Source organism: Excalfactoria chinensis, chromosome 19 (assembly GCF_039878825.1).
Source record: "Excalfactoria chinensis isolate bCotChi1 chromosome 19, bCotChi1.hap2, whole genome shotgun sequence".
NCBI classification, from domain to species: domain Eukaryota; kingdom Metazoa; phylum Chordata; class Aves; order Galliformes; family Phasianidae; genus Excalfactoria; species Excalfactoria chinensis.
Genome location: NC_092843.1, coordinates 7,420,918 through 7,440,764, shown reverse-complemented (window position 1 = coordinate 7,440,764; position 19,847 = coordinate 7,420,918). Strand labels below are relative to the sequence as shown.

Below are 19,847 nucleotides of genomic sequence, written 5' to 3'. Positions count from 1 at the left end.
GGATCCCAGCAGTCATCTGGGCTGTGCGTTTGCCCCAGGGTCTGGTCATCTGGATGCTGAACCGGTCCTGATCAGGGACCACATGAACCTGTTGTGAAACCTTGTTCCCACAAGCAGCCTGTACAGCCCTTCTGCCCGCTGCTGGCTTTGCAGTACTGTTGGAAAGGTTTTCTAACGTGTGTTCTGTGTTATAATTTATGTGCGTTACTTCCTGTTCTCAGGAATCTTTCTTGTCCTCTTTCCTGTTTAAAGACTGTCACTAGGCATCCTCACCGGGCCCATCCAGTGCTGGCTGCCCCTTCACTTCCTGGGCTGTGTTCATCAAACCCACAGTTATTTTCATCTGCTCTTCACTGGACGCTTTATGTCTTTCTTTAGGGTCTGTGCCCCAGACTGTTCCCTGTGCAGAGGAGAGCAGGACCATCTTGTCGTGCCTTCCATCTGACACTCCTCTTGGCTCATTCCAGCACAAGCAGTGTTATACAATGGCGCGATGCTGATGCAAGTCCCCTCTGACCTGCAGGGCTGGGGCTTCTCTTTTCTCCTGCAGCCATCCATGTGGGGGAGGATGGTGTGGCTTTTGTGCTGCACCTCAGTGTCAGGAGCTCAAATCCTTCACCTGCCTGGCTTTGGTGCTTTTGTTTGGTTATTCAGTTTTCCCTCACTATCACCTGTTTGCTGCCTGGCTCCGATTTATTTCCGCAGTGATGTTCACCACCACAGCATGTCGCTGTCCTGCTTTGCCCTCCTGCTGACCATGCTTGCAGGGATTGGATCTGCACAGAATTGTTTGCCTGTGCTTTATCAGACACGTGGCGCTTGCTGTTGGTCATTGCTCACACTGCCTGGCTATTCTTAGGTCCCTGTTTCCTGCAGTGTCCTCACCTTGCTCTTCAGGCTCAGCACTGCCTGTCTTCATAATGTGTCTATTTTCTCTGGGTATTTCCTCCTTTTTTCCACTTTAAATTATTATTATTATTATTATTATTATTATTATTATTGTTTCCTTCCTGGATAATTGCATAGCTTTTGCTCAGACTCTTGGAAAGCGTGTGCCCCATATAAGGGCTGTGCTACTTGGGAATGGCCCTATGCTAGGGCAGACCCCAATGTCAAAGTGTAATTTCAAGGTGTAATCCAATTGCTGTGTCGAATTCCAATCCAAATCTGCAGTTTGTTCCTGCACATGCTCGGTGCTGAGCGAACGACCATCCTCTCTGCAGGGCCCTGCAGGACCACAGCATCTTTGTTTGGGGGGTGTTTTTTCTTGTAGCACTTGGAGCGAGCTTGTCTCTTTAATGGGTGGAGAAACTGATGCTGAAATCCTGGCCGACCTGTCCCAGCCTCAGGCTGCTGGTGTCTGTGTGCTCTGCTGCCTGGATCACCCCTGGGCTCTGTGTACCTGCATGGAGGTGCTTTCCTTGGTGCCTCCCCACCCTCTGTGCACACCTGATACAAAATTCCGCTTGCAGAATGAATTCTCTAGCTGATGGGCACTGCAGCTGGCCTGTAACAGCTGCCCCTGTGGCAGCAGGGGTTGTGCTGGCTGCTGGGGGCTTGGGGCAGGCAGGGAGCCAGCTGTGCAGCCGCTTCCCTGTGGGATCCTGGTGGGGCTGTGACACACAGCACGGAGCTCCTTATGTAACTGGGGGTTCCTCTGTCCCTGATCAGCTGCTTTCCCCCTGCACGGCAGGGAGGCTGCTCCACTCGCTGTGCGTGCTGCGTCACAGGAAGAAAGAGTGACAGAGGCTGGTAGAAGGCAGGGGACAAAGGTTAAAAGACTGAAGCAATCGGGGAAGTGCCGCTGCCTTAAGGAGAACTGTGTGAGCACGGGAGGCTCTGCGCCGCTCTGCGCTGCTGGGTTTTGAGCTGCAGTGCTGGAAAAACCAAAATAGCAGCAGTTGCAATCTGCTAATTCCTTCACAGACAGCATGGAGGAGCCTGCGGATCAGAGTCAGGAAATGATCTATCACATGCTGCAGAGGTAAGGGTTTCAGCTACGATTGTCTCCTCAGAGCAACACCAGTCTTGGACCGAGGCAGTCGGGCACTCTGTGCTGGAAATCTGAACTGATATTTTTCCATGTCACTTTTATCATCCTGAAGCCATCCTGAGTTACTGTGAGGTGTTTGTGCGTGCAGTCTGTAAGAAAGGCACTGGTCTGCATTTTAGGTGGGGAATTGGTGTTTGTAAGCTTTGAGATTCTGCACAACCATTCACCTCTATAAAGTGAAGGACTGGTGAGCATTTTGGAAGCTCCTACCTAAGAAAGCACTGCGTGTGTGTCCTGGAGAACAGCAGGGATGACTGTTAGTGATTTGTCATTTGTTCTGTTGTGTTTGTGGTTCAATGTTCTTCCTTCATTGCTGCCCAGCTTCTCCCTCACATTATGCTGCAAGAAGAACAAAATCTTTCCTGCTTTGGTCGTGATGGGCAGCCTGTGATTGCTAGTCAATCAAACGTGATGTTCTTGGTATGCTTCCCATCATAGAGTAAACCGAACTATACTTGCTTATAAAGAAACATCTGCAATTTATTCTGAATGATGGAAAATTTGGTTATCTTGTCATTTTTGCTGTAGCAATATCTTCATTTGTGTAGTAATTTGAACCTGGCAAGTTGGTCCATACGTATCCATGGTCCGTATCCATCCATGTTCACAGCTTCTGACCCCAAGAGTTTGGTCTCTTCTTGGTTGAGATCAATTGCAATAAGCCTTCAGTGAATAAACCTGTCTCATTTATTTCTTGTCTGTACTCCTTCTTGGCCAAGCCGTGGATTCTGATCTTTAAAGACAGAGAAGTTCAATCTTGTCCATGCTTTTCCTCTCTTCCTTGCCTGCTGGCCCTGATCCTCAAGTTTGCAGGCTGTGATTATTGCAGTGCAGTCCATGAACTCTGTCAGCAGCCCTGTTAGTTACAGTGACACGGCCTATTGGGATTGCAGCTTGCAGGAAGAAGGGAAAGTGTTCCTGGGAAGTACCTCTACAAGCTCTACGTGATCTCATGCCCTTGTCTGGTTATCAGCTGCTGCCTCTGAGACAGGTTGTGGAACTGGGTGTACTTTAGTCTGACCTGGTACAGACACTTGTAGTACCCAGCATGTCACTGGGAGACAGTCTTCTTTCTTTCTTAGCACGTGTTAACATCACGCTGTTGCTCTCCCCTCTGTTACCTCTCATTTCTACATCCTTGGCTTCAGGGGTTGCTCTGATGTCTCTCTGTGCTTAGAACAGGTTTTTACTTCCCAGTTAAGCTCCGGATTTGCTTTCTTTACAAGGTCTGTAACTTGGAGCTCTCTACCGCCTTGACTGTTTGCCATGGGAATATCCCATGTGTAAGATAAAGATTGATGAGTTGAAATTCAGCTCCAGAGTACTGGGTGAAGTGCCACGGGTGTGCTTCTCTTATTTTGAACATCCTGATAGAGTCAGGGCTGTCCCTGCTGTTGTTTGCCCTTCCTGCCCTCCCCAGCAGGTCAGTCCCTTTCTGCCCCATCTCTTCCCGTCTCCCTAGGGAGTTGCTCAGTACCTCAGCTGATGAAGGCAGAAGATGCTGAGGGTGACCATGCCTGACTCCAACTGAACACACAACCCCCAGGGCCATGCCTTGCTGCTGGGCACGTCCCTGGGAAGTGGTTGAAGTAACCAGGCACGGGGATGGCAGAGCCTCTCGTTTACACCTGGAGTGTATTTGCTGTGGTTCTCAAATAGGATTTCCTTATGGAATCTGACTTAGTACATTATTTTACCAAAGCCACAAGACTTCATCATTTGTCAGCTCTCCTGGAAGACTGAGAAGCAGCATGGAGTGTGGTTTAACATTTGTTCTGTGATGGGCAGTGATGTGCAGTGAACACGTTTTCACCTGCTTATGTATTGGCATAACCTGAATTGCCCCACGTGGGCTGACATACACTGAGATGTAACTGCAGTTCATTGCAAAGCAAGATCATGATTATAAGAGCTGCAAACTGGAAGTGGGGAAAGTTCTGCTTGTCTTGGGGAATGTGATCAAGGGGACAGGTAGAAATTATCACCGTACCTTGCTTTATTTGTGTTCATCTGCACTGCAGTGTTGCTTTTTTCTGTCCCTTTCAAATTCCCTTAGGCCCAGCATGTCTGGTTTGCACCTCGTAAAGCAAGGCCGGGACAGGAAGAAAGTTGATGTGCAGCGGGATTTCACTGTGGCTTCTCCAGCAGAATTTGTTACTCGTTTTGGAGGGAACAGAGTTATTGAAAAGGTAAATTGCTGACCTTCTGAGCTTGGGCATATTGCATTCCTGTTCCCTTCTCCAATGCTGCGACTTCTCTTTATTCAGTACTGCGTATTGCAGATGTCAAAGTACAAGTTCAGGAATTTCATTAACTTGTATTTCTGCCTGTAGTCATTCGGTTTCAATTTTAAATGTGATAAATTGTTTTAGTTTAATGTGACAGGAAAAAAAATCTGAATGAGCCTCTGCTGATAGAGGAGAACTTATAGACAGATACAGCAAATGCAGACTGGACGAAGCACTGAGAGTTTTATTCCAAAACACATAAATACATAACAGTGAGGTCCCTTCCATTCAGGTAACAAAAGTTTTAGCAACTCATCATGCCAGTTCTGAAGTGCCCCTCTGTTCTTTAATCCCAACAAAGCATAAGGCATTAATATCTTCATGGCTAAGCAAGAGCTGATTCCTTACTGAGCTGAAAGCTGGCTAAGGAAACTGGACAACAAAAAAACGGCTTGAAAGAATCTGCAGAGACTATTTTCGTTATTGCTCAGTGTTCTGTGCTATTTAGACTGTTGTCTCATTGCTGCATCTCATATATGCAGGTCCTGATAGCCAACAATGGGATTGCGGCAGTGAAATGCATGAGGTCAATCCGGCGCTGGTCCTATGAGATGTTTCGAAACGAGCGGGCAATCAGATTTGTTGTCATGGTGACTCCTGAGGACCTGAAAGCAAACGCAGGTGAGTGAAGGTGCACAGAACTCTGTGCCTGGAGAGATGCAAGGGGCTGAATGGACGTCCACTGCATCGTGTGCTGTTTTGTCTGGGAACAGATTGAGTGCTTTGAGTACTTTTGGAATGATTGTTTATTAAGTGCTAATAGAGCACTAAGTTAAAATTTTCCAGTAGGGTATTTTATAGTGCAGGAAATTTGCACTATATAATATATATATAATTGGATGATTGTCATTAATTGTCATTGATTGATAAGAGGAACTTGGATACGGATGTTCAGATTTGCTTATGCCATAGGTTTGGGAAGTTTTAGACCAAAGTACCCTTGACCAGATCTGGGATCTAAATGTAACCTTTGTTGCATTTGCAGAATACATTAAAATGGCAGATCACTATGTGCCAGTGCCAGGAGGACCAAACAACAACAACTATGCAAATGTGGAACTCATTCTTGATATTGCTAAACGCATTCCAGTGCAGGTGAGAAATGCCACAGTTTTCAAATCATGAAGTAGCAGTAAAGAACCCCCCTCCTCAAATAATGAGTTGGAGCTGGGGGAAGAGACAGGTTAAAGAAATGGAACTGACAAACCGATACTGGCACTAATGGACAGTGAACGTTAGAATGCAGTCAGTTTCTCAGTGTGAGTTTCTGTAGGAGACAGAAGGTTCCCTTCACCCTTTCATTCCCTACACTTAGCTGCTCTTCAGCAGCCTTCTTAGTCTTGTCTGCAAGATGCAGTACTCTGTCCCTTTGAAGTAGCCTGAGTGTACTTCAGGAGCTTGCCAAGGCTTGTGGATGTTATGAGGCTGTTTTCTGTTCAGTGGAGAAAATAAAGATTTAGAAATATCTGCATGCTTTGTATTTCTGCTCATGTGCCTGTTTTCTTATAACAGTGAATTATGTCATGTTCTTCTGCAGGCTGTTTGGGCTGGCTGGGGCCATGCCTCTGAGAACCCAAAACTACCAGAACTTCTCCACAAAAATGGAATTGCTTTCATGGGTGAGCATATGTACTTCTGACCAGATATCTGATGAAGTCTAGTCCTTATTTTTAGATGGGTGGGTTTAATGAGAGAAAATCCTGAGCCTGAAACAGAGTCGTAAGGTACTATCTGCAAGTGCAAGACTGATGATGTGTTCTTTACAGTGGTCAGAGCAACAGAATATGCTGTCTTGCAGTGTACTCTGTTTCCAGTAATTGAGGCTAATGAAGCTGGATTGGAATAGGCCCTGGGTTATGATGGAGGGCTTAGCTCAGTAAGGCCCTGGGTCTGGGAGACAAGAGGGGTACAGATTAATCCTGTCATTCTTTTCCATGAGGACTGTAAGGAAGGGCTGTAAGCCTTCCTTATACCTTCTATTAAAAATAGAGGTGAGCAAAGTTACATCTAGAAATTATCCATGTTTAGACATGCTAGACTTCTATGATCATGTTTCCCACCATTTCCTCGAAGTGATGGTGCACCTCTTTGCAGATGGGAGTGGGTAAGGTTTGGATGTGTGCTGGGAAGTAATTGCTGTGTGGGAGAAGTGGCAAGTTGCCCAAAATATCTGTGAGTATTTTGAGATAGAAAATCAAAGAATATGGTGTTAAAGCAGCTAAAAAAAACACCACAACAACCCAAAACCTGAATATTTCTGCTGTCAATTTAAAGAGGATGTTTGTAGTTGAATTTTATTGAAAGAGTTTTTAGTAGACAGTGCATGAAATTTATTGTCTGTTAGCAGTGTAGTTAATTGAGTCCTGGAAGTGTTTGATGAAGTGTTGCTTCCATATCTGAATACAGGGTAAGGTTTTGGAGGCCGTGTTTAAAACTGAAGATGGACTTGTGATAAAAGTCATGTTGTGAATGTGACCTTTATCTTTGGGGCAGTTGTATTGTGTTCTGACTTCTAGCAGATCTGTAATAACTTGAGCCATAGCTGTGGAAATGCTCTGAACCTTTGAAAAGGGGGGAATTTTAAATCTGCATTTTAATTCCGGCTTAAATCTCTTGCCAATCATGTGCTGCAGTCCCACATAAGCCATGTTTCTAGGAACATCAGGGCACTGAATTACTATTCCAATAGCATGTGATGTGCACGCCTAATACCAGTCACCAGCCCCTGCCATCTCTCTGAGAACTGGCCCAGCTTGAAGAGAAACACGTGGACAGATAGTGGTGCCTGCAAGCTGAGAGTTCCAAGGCTTCTGTAACAAGCCATTGTGATATGTCTGTGGTTGCATTGCTGTAGTTATAATTGCCTTTTTGTCTTTCTTGGTCAAAGGTGCTCCGGTCTACTTTTAGATTCCTGGATGACACTGTTAATGCTTTTGGGTTTGATTTGGAAATATTGATTTATACCAGTTGGGTAGTAGCCTGCATCAGGCTTGCTGAGAGCTTTCATTTATTCCATGTACATGGGATCCAGATCAAACCTGTGGGCATTTCCCTAGAGCTTGTAACTCTTCCATGCATTGCTTTTGCTCTTTGCAGGTCCTCCAAGCCAAGCAATGTGGGCTTTAGGAGATAAAATTGCATCGTCAATAGTGGCTCAGACTGCTGGCATCCCAACTCTTCCTTGGAGCGGCAGTGGTAAGAAGGAAATTTCCCAGCATGTAAAGACCATTTTAATCTGTCTTTCTTCAACACATCTGATCTTTAATAAGTATATGTGCATAACAAGGTCAGTTGTATGTGATGTCTGTTAATGGATTCAAACTTGTATTATCCAAGGCTTGGACAAAGTGACTATAATATTTGTGGGTATGTCAGGCAAAACACGCACGTTCCTTACCATGCTGTTAGTCTGACAGTGCAGCTGTAGCATCTGGTATTTCTGCAGTCTTTACTGCTCTAACATCTATCCAGTAATTCTGTAGCACGCAGCCAATACTCTGCTTCTGTGGAAGCTCTGTACGCTTTCAAAGATGGTAAATAACTGCCTGTTTCTCAGAATTACACAGGGTACGTGGAGGGCATAACTGTTAGTTTCCCAATTAAAAATCTTTGCTCCCCAGACAACAGTAATAATCTGTTTGTGTTCAGCATCCTCTCTTTTTTACATGCTTCCAGACTGGTTCCTCAAGGAACTGTTACAGCCCTTTGTTTCATCAGTGTCTGATGTGTGAGTTCTCATTGAGCCTTGCAGCAGAACAAACTAGAAGGTCATGTTTATCTTTCAGGTCTTCGAGTGGATTGGCAGGAGAATGATCTTCAGAAGCGTATCCTGAATGTTCCTCAGGAACTGTATGAAAAAGGCTACGTGAAAGATGCAGATGATGGCCTGCGGGTGGGTGGCTGGTAGTTTGGAGCTGTTTGGAGCCTGCTGCATGCATACCTGGAGATTGCTTTGAGGTTTAATTTATTTCTAATGCGAGAACAGACTAGGACTGCACTGAGTCTTGGAAATCTGAAAGCAATCTTTCACAAACTGTCTTTGGGCCCAGCCTGCAGAATTAGTGGGATTATGAGAAAGAAACAGGATCACTGCAGTGGCAGCAACTGTTCCCTTGTTTTTCCAACTACAGGAATCCTCCTGAAATAGCATATTTGGTTTCTATCTTGTTCATGTCTAGTTTGCTAAACAGAGTCAAAGAATGTGGGGACTTGGACATGGATCATTCATAAATAAAGATCTTTTCAACTTGTTAACTTGTTATACTTACCCATGCTTTTCCCATCTCGGTCAGGCTGCTGAGGAAGTTGGCTACCCTGTCATGATCAAGGCCTCTGAAGGAGGAGGAGGGAAAGGAATTAGGAAAGTTAATAATGCAGATGACTTCCCCAACCTATTTAGACAGGTAACTTCCATTGATTTATGCCGTCTTGATCTAGATGTTCTGGTTGGGTGATTCTGAGAGCACAATGTGGGGGATGTTGAGGAACTGAAGAAGCCACTACTGTGGGCCTTCTTTAGCTTATGGATTATTTAGGAGAGCTGAGATGATTTAAACTTCACAGTAATTAAATGTAAGTGAGTGCAGGTTGTTTTTAGTCATAAGTGACCTGGGTAAATATTCAGGATATTTGTTACTCAAAAAATGAGCTGGGGATGATTGTGATTAAGACTGCTTACAAAAAATGATTTGTCCATTTATATGGTGTCTCTGCTATAGGTTCAGGCTGAAGTCCCAGGCTCTCCGATCTTTGTAATGAGGTTAGCCAAGCAGTCCCGCCACTTGGAGGTGCAGATCCTGGCAGACCAGTATGGCAATGCCATCTCTCTCTTTGGTCGGGATTGCTCCGTGCAGCGCAGGCACCAGAAGATTATTGAAGAAGCACCTGCTTCTATTGCAACTTCAGTGGTGTTTGAGCACATGGAACAGGTGAGAGTGGCTCTGCAAGTTCTCTTATTCATGTGAGGCTCCAGGAGGAGACAGGGCTCTTTTTATTTGTCGTTGACAATAATTTTGCATTGTTCAGTCTTTTAAAAGAGCAACATAAGGTAATGTGTTGTAAACTGCTTTGTGTGCGCAACCACTGACATTTCCAAAACCGAGTCCGCTGAAAATCCTTGCACCTCAGTAATGAGAGAGGTGTGTTGTAAATGTGTAATGTCACATTCAAAGTGAGCAGCAGGAGTTATGTGGATTTTCTAATGCTGGCTGTTAAAAATATTCACTTCAGGCTCTGCCCTCTATAAACAGTGTAAACAAAATAACCTGGGAACCAAAACCTGGTGCCGTTTTCTCTGCTTTGAGCGGCTTTTGGGTGCATTAGAAGATGCTGGATTAAAGTTTTAGAACGCCATCAAAAAAATCCTGAATTGGGTTGGGTGGATGGACAGGGCACAGGTGATGGAGTGTGGGGCATGGGAAACAAATTCTCTTCTTTCCTCTATCTTAGTGTGCAGTGAAGCTTGCAAAAATGGTGGGGTATGTGAGTGCGGGCACTGTGGAATACCTGTACAGCCAGGATGGCAGCTTCTACTTTCTGGAGTTGAATCCCCGTCTGCAAGTGGAGCACCCCTGCACTGAGATGGTAGCTGATGTTAATCTTCCTGCAGCACAGCTCCAGGTGAGTCAGGACCCAATTCCTGTACTTCTGGAGGATTTCAGAAGTACTCAAACTGTGGTATGGTGAAGAAAGCTGAGCGTGAAAAACCTGTTCTGCTGAAGCCCTGGTGAAATTAGGGGGCTGGACTCTTGCTGAGTCACTGCCAGGTTTCTGTGTTAAAACTGGATCACATATTAATGTTAAGCAGATGACTAGATCTCAATAGTTAGAGAGGAAAGAGTGCAAGGCAGCTGTCAGAGGTACCATATACAGCCTATATCCCCGTGTGCCGATGGGTGAAATTGAACTCCCCACTTTTCTTTCCCAACCAAAACCACCCAATTAATAGACCAGTTTTGTTGCTTTCCCAGTTTGGAATTTATATCTGTGGCTGGAGCAAAACTTCTGTGTTCCAAAATATTCTTCCCCTTCTGTTCTGACTTGGAAAGCAAAGAGAAGTAATTTTCTCGTTGTTCCTCCTGAAATTCTTGGAGAGTTAAAAAAAATGAAGCAGTAGCATAATAAGATATAAATGTAAGAAAACTGATTGGTTTGGTTGTGTGTAAAATCCCTGTCCTAACAGGCTTTAGACATGAGTAGTTCAACTTCAAGCCCTGAAATTATTTTGTCAAATGAATTGGCTTCTGAGGCTAGCAGAGCAATCAAATGCTGTGCCAGTTTAGAGCAGCGCGTTGCCCAGTCCACTGCCTCCAAGAGATAACAGTATTCCCAGAGTTTCTAATGGCAGAGGGAGTGAAAAAAAAAAAGAGCAGACAATTGGTTTTTTCATCTTTCAGCAAGTTCAGCAGTTGTTTGAAGTTCAGGAAAGTGACTTTGGTCTTTTTAATTTTGATTAGCAGTTCTTGACTTCCAGGGAAATTGTTTCCACCTCTCCAAGTCCCTCACTAATAGCAGATGCTTCCTCTTCTTGGCTGAGGTCCCTGCTCTTCAAGTCTTTCTACAAAATAGGATTTGCTCCTAATAATTAGGCACTGGAATAGATGTGTCAAAGCAACCAAGAATTTGTCTTGATTTATTACTTTTTCAAGGGGAAATCATCACAGTGAGTGACATTTATGGCTTATATGAACCAGTAGGTTTTTTTTTGTTGTTGTTGTTAACCAGAATGACAAGGGATTCAGTCCATAAGGCTTCGGTCAGCAGCCAGTTCTGTGGGTTACTCTCTCTGCATTTTATAGTTACAGAGTTCCTCATGTGTTCCATATAACTGGTTAGGGGTCATCTGGCACCTCAGTGTATTTTTATCAGGCTTAATTCAGGCCCATCCATGGCGGACCTAGCAGCGACCGACCTTCTTTGAAGTCTTTTAATCAGTGGAAAATATTTGTTGAAAGTCATAAGGTGGACGTTACACAGAGTTCAGCTGTCTTGAGAAATCTAAATGTAACAGGACGTGTCAGTGGAGAGGGCTCACTTAGGAAAACAAGAATATGTGTTTGCTGTATGAGAGCTGCAGTATTTGCTTCTGCAGAGAATTGGTGGAGTTAATTCCTTAAGGAAAAGAGACCCTCTGTGAGGAGAGCAACTTGCTTATTAGTGGGAAATTCTGTTTTTCCTCCTTAGATTGCCATGGGGATTCCACTCCACCGGATCAAGGATATCCGAGTGATGTATGGTGTTTCCCCATGGGGAGATGGATCTATAGATTTTGAGAATTCAGCCCATGTCCCCTGTCCACGTGGCCATGTTATTGCTGCACGTATCACCAGTGAGAATCCTGATGAGGTGAGTGTTTTAGATTCTGTAGTTCCTTATCGTGCTATGATAACCTCAGCAAGTGCAATCGCTGCTGCTGTTCCTGGAAGGTTTGGCAGCACCTTTAAAAGATTCTGCCCTTATCTTACATAGCTGACGGTTCTGTAGGCTGTGGTTAGGCACTAGAGGAACGTGGACTGACACAGGCGCACTGTACGGTATCTTCACCTTCATCTCTTCAACTTCTCAGAGTATAACGGATTTTATCTGTGCCTTAGGATTATAAATCCTTTTTATTGTGACTTGGTTGTCCCCAGCGCACGCTGTCATTATTAGCTGCCAAGGTGTTACTGACCTTACAGAAGCTGAGGTCTTTGGTTTCATGTAGTTTCTGAACTACAGCAGTTCCTGTGCTTCTGTGTTCTATAGACCTTTGCTGTTGCTTTGGCGGTGAGCAGGCTCAGCTTAGCTGTGTACGTATCATGTTGCAGAGCAAAATGGTGCTCTTTACAATTCTGATTATTCCCCTAATTCTGGTTTATTTACTTTTTCTTTAGGATGTATAGCAATGTCTGTCTGTTTTTACAGGGATTTAAGCCCAGCTCTGGTACAGTCCAGGAACTGAATTTCCGCAGCAATAAGAATGTCTGGGGCTATTTCAGTGTTGCTGCTGCAGGAGGGCTTCATGAATTTGCTGATTCTCAGTTTGGTCATTGCTTCTCCTGGGGAGAGAATCGTGAAGAAGCCATCTCGTAAGTAGTCAGAAGAGTGGTAGAACCTTGGAAACTGCTTATGTTGTTCCTCTTTGTTTCAGAGTGCCATGGATGAAACTAGACTCTTTAGTTCTGGTATTTTTGAGAGGAGTTTCCATCTCGCTTTCCACATCATGGTCAGGCTCCTCATCCTGTCTTGCTTTGCAATTCCACTGCACTGCCCCCACATTCCTCGCTTTTTGGTTACTTCTCTTTAGTTTATTTCCCTTCTGTTTCATTCCTGCCTTCTATGCCTGCTGCTGGAGTAAGATACCATTGTGTTGAAGTCCTTCTTTGAAAGCATTCAGGTGGAAGGCTTTTAACAGAAGAGCGTTGATAACTTGGCAATGCCAGTGCCCTATAAATAACTGAGTGTTCTTATGTGATGTGAGACATAAAAAGCTTATCATACCGCAGGACTGTCTGACCTGTCATCCATGCTATTTTTTATCCAGAGTGTTTCCTCTGTTCCATTCTGGGTGGGATGGTGACAGTGTCTGTTACTATTATATGTACTTTTCACATGTGGTAGGTGCTTAGATGTTGGTAACAGTGGAAACTCCTGATCTCATAGCTGATGCTGGCTGAGTTTCTCTGGTTCACACTGAGAGCAGACTGAAGAAAATCAATATTCTTTCATTCCTAAGCATATCACGTAGGATCCGTTTTTCCCAGGCAACTTAGAAGGAACTGTTTAGAGTTACTGGGTTGCACATTAGTGTTAATATAGAACGGATAATAGGTTTTCTCTTCTCTTTCAGAAACATGGTGGTGGCTTTGAAGGAGCTGTCCATCCGAGGGGATTTCCGAACCACTGTGGAATACTTGATAAAACTGCTGGAAACAGAAAGCTTCCAGCAGAACCGCATTGACACTGGCTGGTTGGATCGGCTTATTGCTGAGAAAGTGCAGGTGCAACTGTTTGCTTTACAGGACTAGTTTGGAGAGAGGGAGAGGAAGAGGGAAGGGTGGGCTGAAGAGAGAGAAAAGGAGAGAATAGGGAAGCTTGGTATGTTCTGGTTACCAGAAAATGAGTATTTAGGAGTACTTAATTTCCACCTACCACACTGCAAATGAAGATTTTCACTGGGCTTGATTCTTATTTGTATCAAAATTCCAGGTCACCAACTTGTCAGGAGAAAGTAGTCTTAGAGTTGGCCATAGAGGCATCCTAGTGTATATGAGAATTAAAGCTAGTATTTTACTATACTTCTTGGGACAGGTGTGATGGAAAGGCTCCAATAGATTGAGTCTCAGGATTTGATTCAGAAAGAACAAAGATCATGTGGTTTTCTTTATAGGGGTGATTGCTTTTATATAGTATTTGGATATATACAACAACAGCTTAATTTTAATGGAAGATTGGCCTTAAACCAGAAATGGAGCTGAGATCATTGGTTCTTCAAGTGGATGTCTAGAACAGAGTGATACTAAAAGAGATGGAACTGTATTAAGTACCCCTTCTTTCTAGGCTGAAAGGCCTGACACCATGCTAGGAGTGGTATGTGGAGCTCTTCATGTGGCTGATGTGAGCTTTCGAAACAGCGTTTCAAACTTCCTGCACTCTCTAGAAAGGTAAAATTGCTTGTCTGATAGGAATTATTTTTGACTTGAAGTTTTGTTCAAGTAATGCACAATCCAGAAATGCATGGAGCTTGTTATTTGTTGTCTATTCTCTGATCCCAAGGGACTGTTTATCTACTGGCCTAAGAAAACTGGCCTACTCTCCCTGCTAGTGTTTTTTAAATCCTTTCATGCTTCTTTGGATCTCTTTGGATCCCTGGTCGTCATTTGGTGATTTCTGGAAGGCAAAATTTGCTTTGTACTTCTCTTTCAAGGGGCCAAGTCCTGCCTGCCCATACGTTGCTAAACACTGTGGATGTGGAACTCATCTACGAAGGACGGAAATACGTGTTGAAGGTATGTTGTACAGCATAGAAAACTAACCTCATGCCTCTGTTAACCATAGATGTCTGTGTGCTGCTCTGGCTTAATCTTTGTCACTGTTGGAATTAAATCTGTGCAAAATATATATGCTCTGCTTTAGTGGGGTTGAGTAATAATGATCAAGATGATAACCTGTCACATCTTTTTATTGTAATATCTCTGTAAACATCTTAATTTTTCAGGGTCAAGAGCTCCTCTGCATGTACTGAAGAATATTAGACCAGAATTTTATGTGAAACCCCCTGCCTTTTGGTTGTCTGAAACTTTCAGTTGATGTTTCTGAATATGTAGATACATTGTGCTGAGTGTTTGGCTCCAGTTTCATCAGCATGGTAGAGTTTGTAGCAGTTTTTCTCTTTAGCATTGCTTTTTCTTTGCTATGAGAAAAAAAACAACAACTACAAAACCCAAAGAAATTACCATTAAAAATACTGTTCAAAGTGTGCAAAAGCAGGCATACAAGGATGAAGAAACACTAGACTTTAGATTGCCTGTACAATTGCAATTAGCTTCCCTAGGAAAACTTATTGTGGTGAAGTTTTTAATGACATGATCGTATATTGTCATTTGCAGCTCTAAGTATTCTGCCCCCTGCAGATCAGATTCCATAGCTTTATTTTGGCACTGCTTCAATGAGAAGCAGAGAAGCAGTGAATGGCAGTTAAAGTGTGCTTTGATTGATTTACCCAGCTTCAAATATAAACAGCATTAGTTCTGGCATTTTTTGGCTGCTAAGTGCTCGGCTTTGAGATCTCAAGTTCTTTTCACACTTTTTTTTTCCATCTAAGATGAGAACAAACATCTCTGTTCCACTTCTTTAATTACCACCGTTGCAGTGCTTGGAAATCTGTGTGCGTTGTGGCAACCAAAGCACTGTCAGTGCTGTCTCTCTCTCATGTGCTACCTTCTGTTCTTGTGCATCTGCAGGTGACCCGGCAGTCTCCCAATTCATATGTGGTCATCATGAACAGCTCTTGTGTGGAAGTTGACGTGCACCGACTGAGCGACGGAGGGCTGCTCCTATCTTACGATGGCAGCAGCTACACCACCTACATGAAAGAAGAAGTGGACAGGTAGCAACTTGTAAAGATGATTGTATAACATCTGTGTGTCAGTCCAGATTAAGTGTACTTCTAACCTTATGCTTCCTGATGATCAGCTGGAAATTGAACTTTCTCCTAGGAAAGGATTCTTAGATGTATTATTATCAATGAGTTTCAAGGGAGAAGTTGCCTTAATCTGAAATGTGTGTCTGGGATGCATTCAGACCTTTCCTGTAAGACTTTACTGATGGGGAGTCCATGCTCTCCTGCCCTTTTGGATTACATGTGGTCACCTGTAAGAGACCCAGTACTCTGACTGTCCACTTAGCTGAGCTGATTTGCAGGCTGTTTAGGTGGCTCAGATTCCCATTTCCCAAAACTTCATGGTTTGCAGTGTTAAAATATTTGCTGGCTCAGAAGTTTGTACACTGGATGGACTTTTCTGAAGTAGTCTAGAATGGCTTTGGTATCCTTCCAGAGTGCTTTTAAAATCTGCAGTCAGAACATAGTGATACAGTAAGCTAACCACAGTACATGAATTGTGTTCAGATGCAGCCTCAGATCTCTACAGCTATCTGAAAGGAGTTGCAGTGAGGTGGATGCCAGTCATTTTACTCAGGTGACAATGACAGGACTTGAGTCAACAGCCTCAAGTTGTGCCAGGGGAGATTTAGATTGGACACCAGGTAGAGTTTATTCACAGGAGAGATAGTTAAGTGTAGTAACAGACTGCCCAGGGAAGTGGTAGCATTCTGCTACCTGGAAGCATTTAAGAGACATGGATGTGGTGCTTAGAGACATGATTTAGCTGTGAACTTGTTGTGTTAGGTGGATGGTTGGACTTGAAGGTCCTGGAGGTCTTCTGCAACCTAAATGATTCATTGATTCTGTTCTACCTGTTATTTCCTAGGTATCGCATCACTATAGGTAACAAGACCTGTGTGTTTGAAAAGGAAAATGATCCTTCCATTCTGCGTTCACCTTCGGCTGGGAAGCTCATCCAGTATGTGGTGGAGGATGGAGGACACGTATTTGCAGGCCAATGCTTTGCAGAAATAGAGGTAAAAGTCTCAAAGAACTGTTGCTGTCCAGGCAGAAGCTGGGGAGAAAAAAAAAGTTGAATGTTCTTGAACTGGGAAATGAGAATGAGCAATAATTCATAATATTTCTGTTCTGAATTTTATGTGTTTTAACTTGGACTAATTTGGGAATCAGCAAACAGAATAAGATGGTGGGGAAGAAATTTTTAACAGCTGAAATCTGAGAATTAATGACTTCACTAAGTAAAAAACAACATTTCTTAGCAGTAAGACCACAGTTACTATCTTGCCATGGTACCAAAGCAGAGTGAAATCTACATATACCGTGTCTTCTAACTACAGTGAAGAAGGCTTTCCTTCCATAGGCTACTACTTAGCTCTTAAAAGAGACTCAGAAGACGTATATGCTAGTATTAAGTAACAAGTTAAGACTTCTCTGATCACCTGATCATTTATCAGATTGATCAGACAAATTAAGCTGAAAATAAGCGTCACTCCTGCCTTCTCCCTTGGAAGTTACTTAATGCTTAGAGAGGAGATGAAGAACAATTGCTGCATCATAGTGAGGAAAGCGTGAGAGGTCGTGTAGGAGTGCATGGCTCCAAACAGATATGAGGGAGGGGAGGGTGTGTTGGCAGAGGGGCAATTAAACTAGTTGGGAAGATTGTGTAGGAGAAGAATATCAAGCCAGAGATCCGGATACTTTCATGTAAATGCTTTTATGCTGCAACAGAACCATGGCTAAAGAGGCACCACCTACTCAATTCCTGTTTTCCCAGTTGTGGTATATGCTACAGCAATAGTAAAACTAGACTGCCTTCCCCTAAACCTAACACTTCTGCTCCAAAGGCAAGAGCTTCTGTGGTTGAACTATGGGAGTACCTCTATTTGTGAATAGCAGGCTGAGAGTTGTGACCTCTAGAAGGTAATCTTCATTTCTTTTGCTAAGAAGAAGGGTCTTGCTGTAGCTTTTGAGAGTGGCTCCTGCATTTCAAACCAGAGTGCAATAATAGACTGTATCTGTTTTGTTCCCTGTGTTGAACGTAGGACCTTCCTAAATACCTGTTGGTCCAAGCAGCTTCCTGCTGCACTAATCTGTGGCCTAGTAACTTGTTTTACAGTTTACTTAAGTTCCCAAAATTTCATTAGCAATGTACGTGCAGTGTATGTATGGACCTTTGAGAAAGCCTGAATGCAAAAGGTGCTCATGCAGGTTACTTTGTCTGTGGTAGGTTGTTGGCTGCTAGCTTACAAAACTGGAACCATTTGTGGACTACTGAAGCTGAGTGCGTAACCTGTTTCCCTTGCTACAGGTGATGAAAATGGTGATGACACTAACAGCAGGAGAATCAGGCTGCATCCATTATGTCAAACGCCCTGGGGCAGTGCTGGATCCAGGCTGTGTGATTGCCAAACTCCAGCTGGATGATCCCAGCAGGGTTCAGCAGGTGAGAAGTTGTAGGAAGCACAGAATTTTGTGGTGTTTTTAATAGGGGAGTGATGCTGAGAGTGCTACAAGATGGTCCAGATTTATGCATTGTATTGGAAATGTCACCATACTCCGTGTTTGTCTCGTGGTGACTTGGACTCAGATTATCATCTGGTCCTCTGATTCATGCAAAGCTTTTGTACCATCCTTGTTCTCTTCTTACCTCAAAGCTACATTGTGGGTACATGTCTGTATGTGATACTGGAGATTGGTGAGATCCTTCTATCTGATTTATTTGTCCGCATGCTTATTTTGCTTCTTTTTTATCATGGATTCTTCTTTGTGGTGCTCTTCTGAAGGGCAGGAATAGAGATCCCAACTCCAAGAGTGTCAGGCCCTGCAAATTGTAGCAAATCTGGATCCTTTTTTAAGGTGAAAGGCAAACATGCATTTCTGGGATGTAGCTGGTGGCGATGGAAAAGAATTTATTGTTCCTTTAGCAATAGCGAATAGAAAACTGAGAAGCTGCCATGCAGAGGGTGGAAAGTAATTGTCAACATCAACCTGTTGGCTTTTCCTCTGCTTTTTGTTGAGATATAAATCAACTGGAATCCATTTTGGAGAGAGGCTGGAAGCTTTTTTTGTGGAGAACACAACCTGGAATTGTTGCAGATTCAGCTCATAGCTTTTCTCTCTCAAACCACGAGCATTTTACACTTAGGAAATTCTTCTAGGTTAAATCTGAGCCTCCAGCTGGGGGTAACTGGATGTTACTACAATGGCTGATGCCATATTGGAGGATTGGTGACACTGTGGTATTTGCTGTGTTTCCAGGCTGAACTGCACACGGGCACCTTGCCACAGATCCAGAGCACAGCACTTCGAGGCGAGAAACTCCATCGCATCTTCCATTATGTCCTGGATAACCTGGTCAACGTGATGAATGGGTACTGCCTGCCTGAGCCCTACTTTAGCAGCAAGGTACTGGTTACTTCTTAGCTCAGAGAGAGAGCAAATATTCTTTCTTTTGAATGGAAGACTGGACTGTTGGCACATCACAGTCTGAGGACCAAGACTCAGAGCAGTACTGTGCTGCTAGTGCTAGCTGGCCTTGGTTCTCTTTCTTATGTTTTCTGATAGCCAGCCTCAGCAGAGAGTGACATGGGAGAGTCCCATCTGTGGTACCCAAAAGGGAGTGTAAGTTAGGAGTGGAGCTTGAGCTTTACTGCTTGTGCCTGCAACCTTGTAAATGTGAGCTATGTGTTCATGGCTATCCAGCTGTGGTACAATTCTGGAGGAAGGAGGAATGAAGGTGAATGAATCTGAGCAAGCTATTGGTGAAAGGTGGCACTAAAGCTACTTCAGTTCTCATGTTTAGTCCCTGTACTAGCTGTGTAATGCAGCAGAACTGAAGATCTCACTGAACAGCCTTTCCATTTCTCCCTTCTTGCTGCTTATTTTTTCCTTACGTTTGCCTCTATGCTAACTTGCCTCTAGGTGAAGGGCTGGGTCGAGCGACTAATGAAGACACTGAGAGATCCATCTTTGCCTCTGCTGGAACTTCAGGACATCATGACCAGTGTTTCTGGACGGATCCCACCCAACGTGGAGAAGTCTATCAAGAAGGAAATGGCCCAATATGCCAGCAACATCACATCAGTCCTTTGCCAGTTTCCTAGCCAGCAGGTGATCAACCACACTTGTATAAGGGGATCAAAATTGGTTTGTGTTGGAGTAAAGAGAGAAAATTCCTTTAAGTTAACTGGAGATTAGATGGACTTAAAAATGCATTTGAACATAGAATCTTTGTGATGAAAGATATTTATTGTATCACTTAAGCTTATTTGCCTTCTTTTCCTGTGCTGAAGGCTATGTGTTCTCTGCTCACTATAGCTTTAAACACACTAGCTTAAGAATTAGGAGGAGTTTAATTGTATCAGTGGCCTTGTGGGCATTTATGTACTTGCTTTTTGGCTGGTAC

At 43.7% G+C, this 19,847-nt stretch overlaps 1 protein-coding gene across 7 annotated transcripts in view; it reads left to right on the top strand.

Moving 5' to 3' along the window:
- Positions 1-19,847, top strand: part of ACACA (acetyl-CoA carboxylase alpha) — a 102,496-nt gene that overhangs the window by 11,379 nt on the left and 71,270 nt on the right. For 6 of the 7 annotated variants that reach the window (XM_072353679.1, XM_072353678.1, XM_072353677.1 and 3 more), the window contains 19 exons: positions 4,110-4,242; positions 4,824-4,962; positions 5,327-5,436; positions 5,879-5,960; positions 7,438-7,536; positions 8,127-8,233; positions 8,634-8,744; positions 9,060-9,269; positions 9,790-9,960; positions 11,524-11,685; positions 12,244-12,407; positions 13,169-13,319; positions 13,879-13,982; positions 14,246-14,327; positions 15,282-15,427; positions 16,308-16,458; positions 17,751-17,885; positions 18,701-18,847; positions 19,364-19,552. In XM_072353679.1, the coding sequence (XP_072209780.1) occupies positions 4,110-4,242; positions 4,824-4,962; positions 5,327-5,436; positions 5,879-5,960; positions 7,438-7,536; positions 8,127-8,233; positions 8,634-8,744; positions 9,060-9,269; positions 9,790-9,960; positions 11,524-11,685; positions 12,244-12,407; positions 13,169-13,319; positions 13,879-13,982; positions 14,246-14,327; positions 15,282-15,427; positions 16,308-16,458; positions 17,751-17,885; positions 18,701-18,847; positions 19,364-19,552 (2,593 nt within the window). Of the gene's footprint in view, positions 1-1,716; positions 1,985-4,109; positions 4,243-4,823; positions 4,963-5,326; positions 5,437-5,878; positions 5,961-7,437; positions 7,537-8,126; positions 8,234-8,633; positions 8,745-9,059; positions 9,270-9,789; positions 9,961-11,523; positions 11,686-12,243; positions 12,408-13,168; positions 13,320-13,878; positions 13,983-14,245; positions 14,328-15,281; positions 15,428-16,307; positions 16,459-17,750; positions 17,886-18,700; positions 18,848-19,363; positions 19,553-19,847 lie in introns of those variants that run through there. The other variant, XM_072353680.1, reaches the window with a different exon arrangement.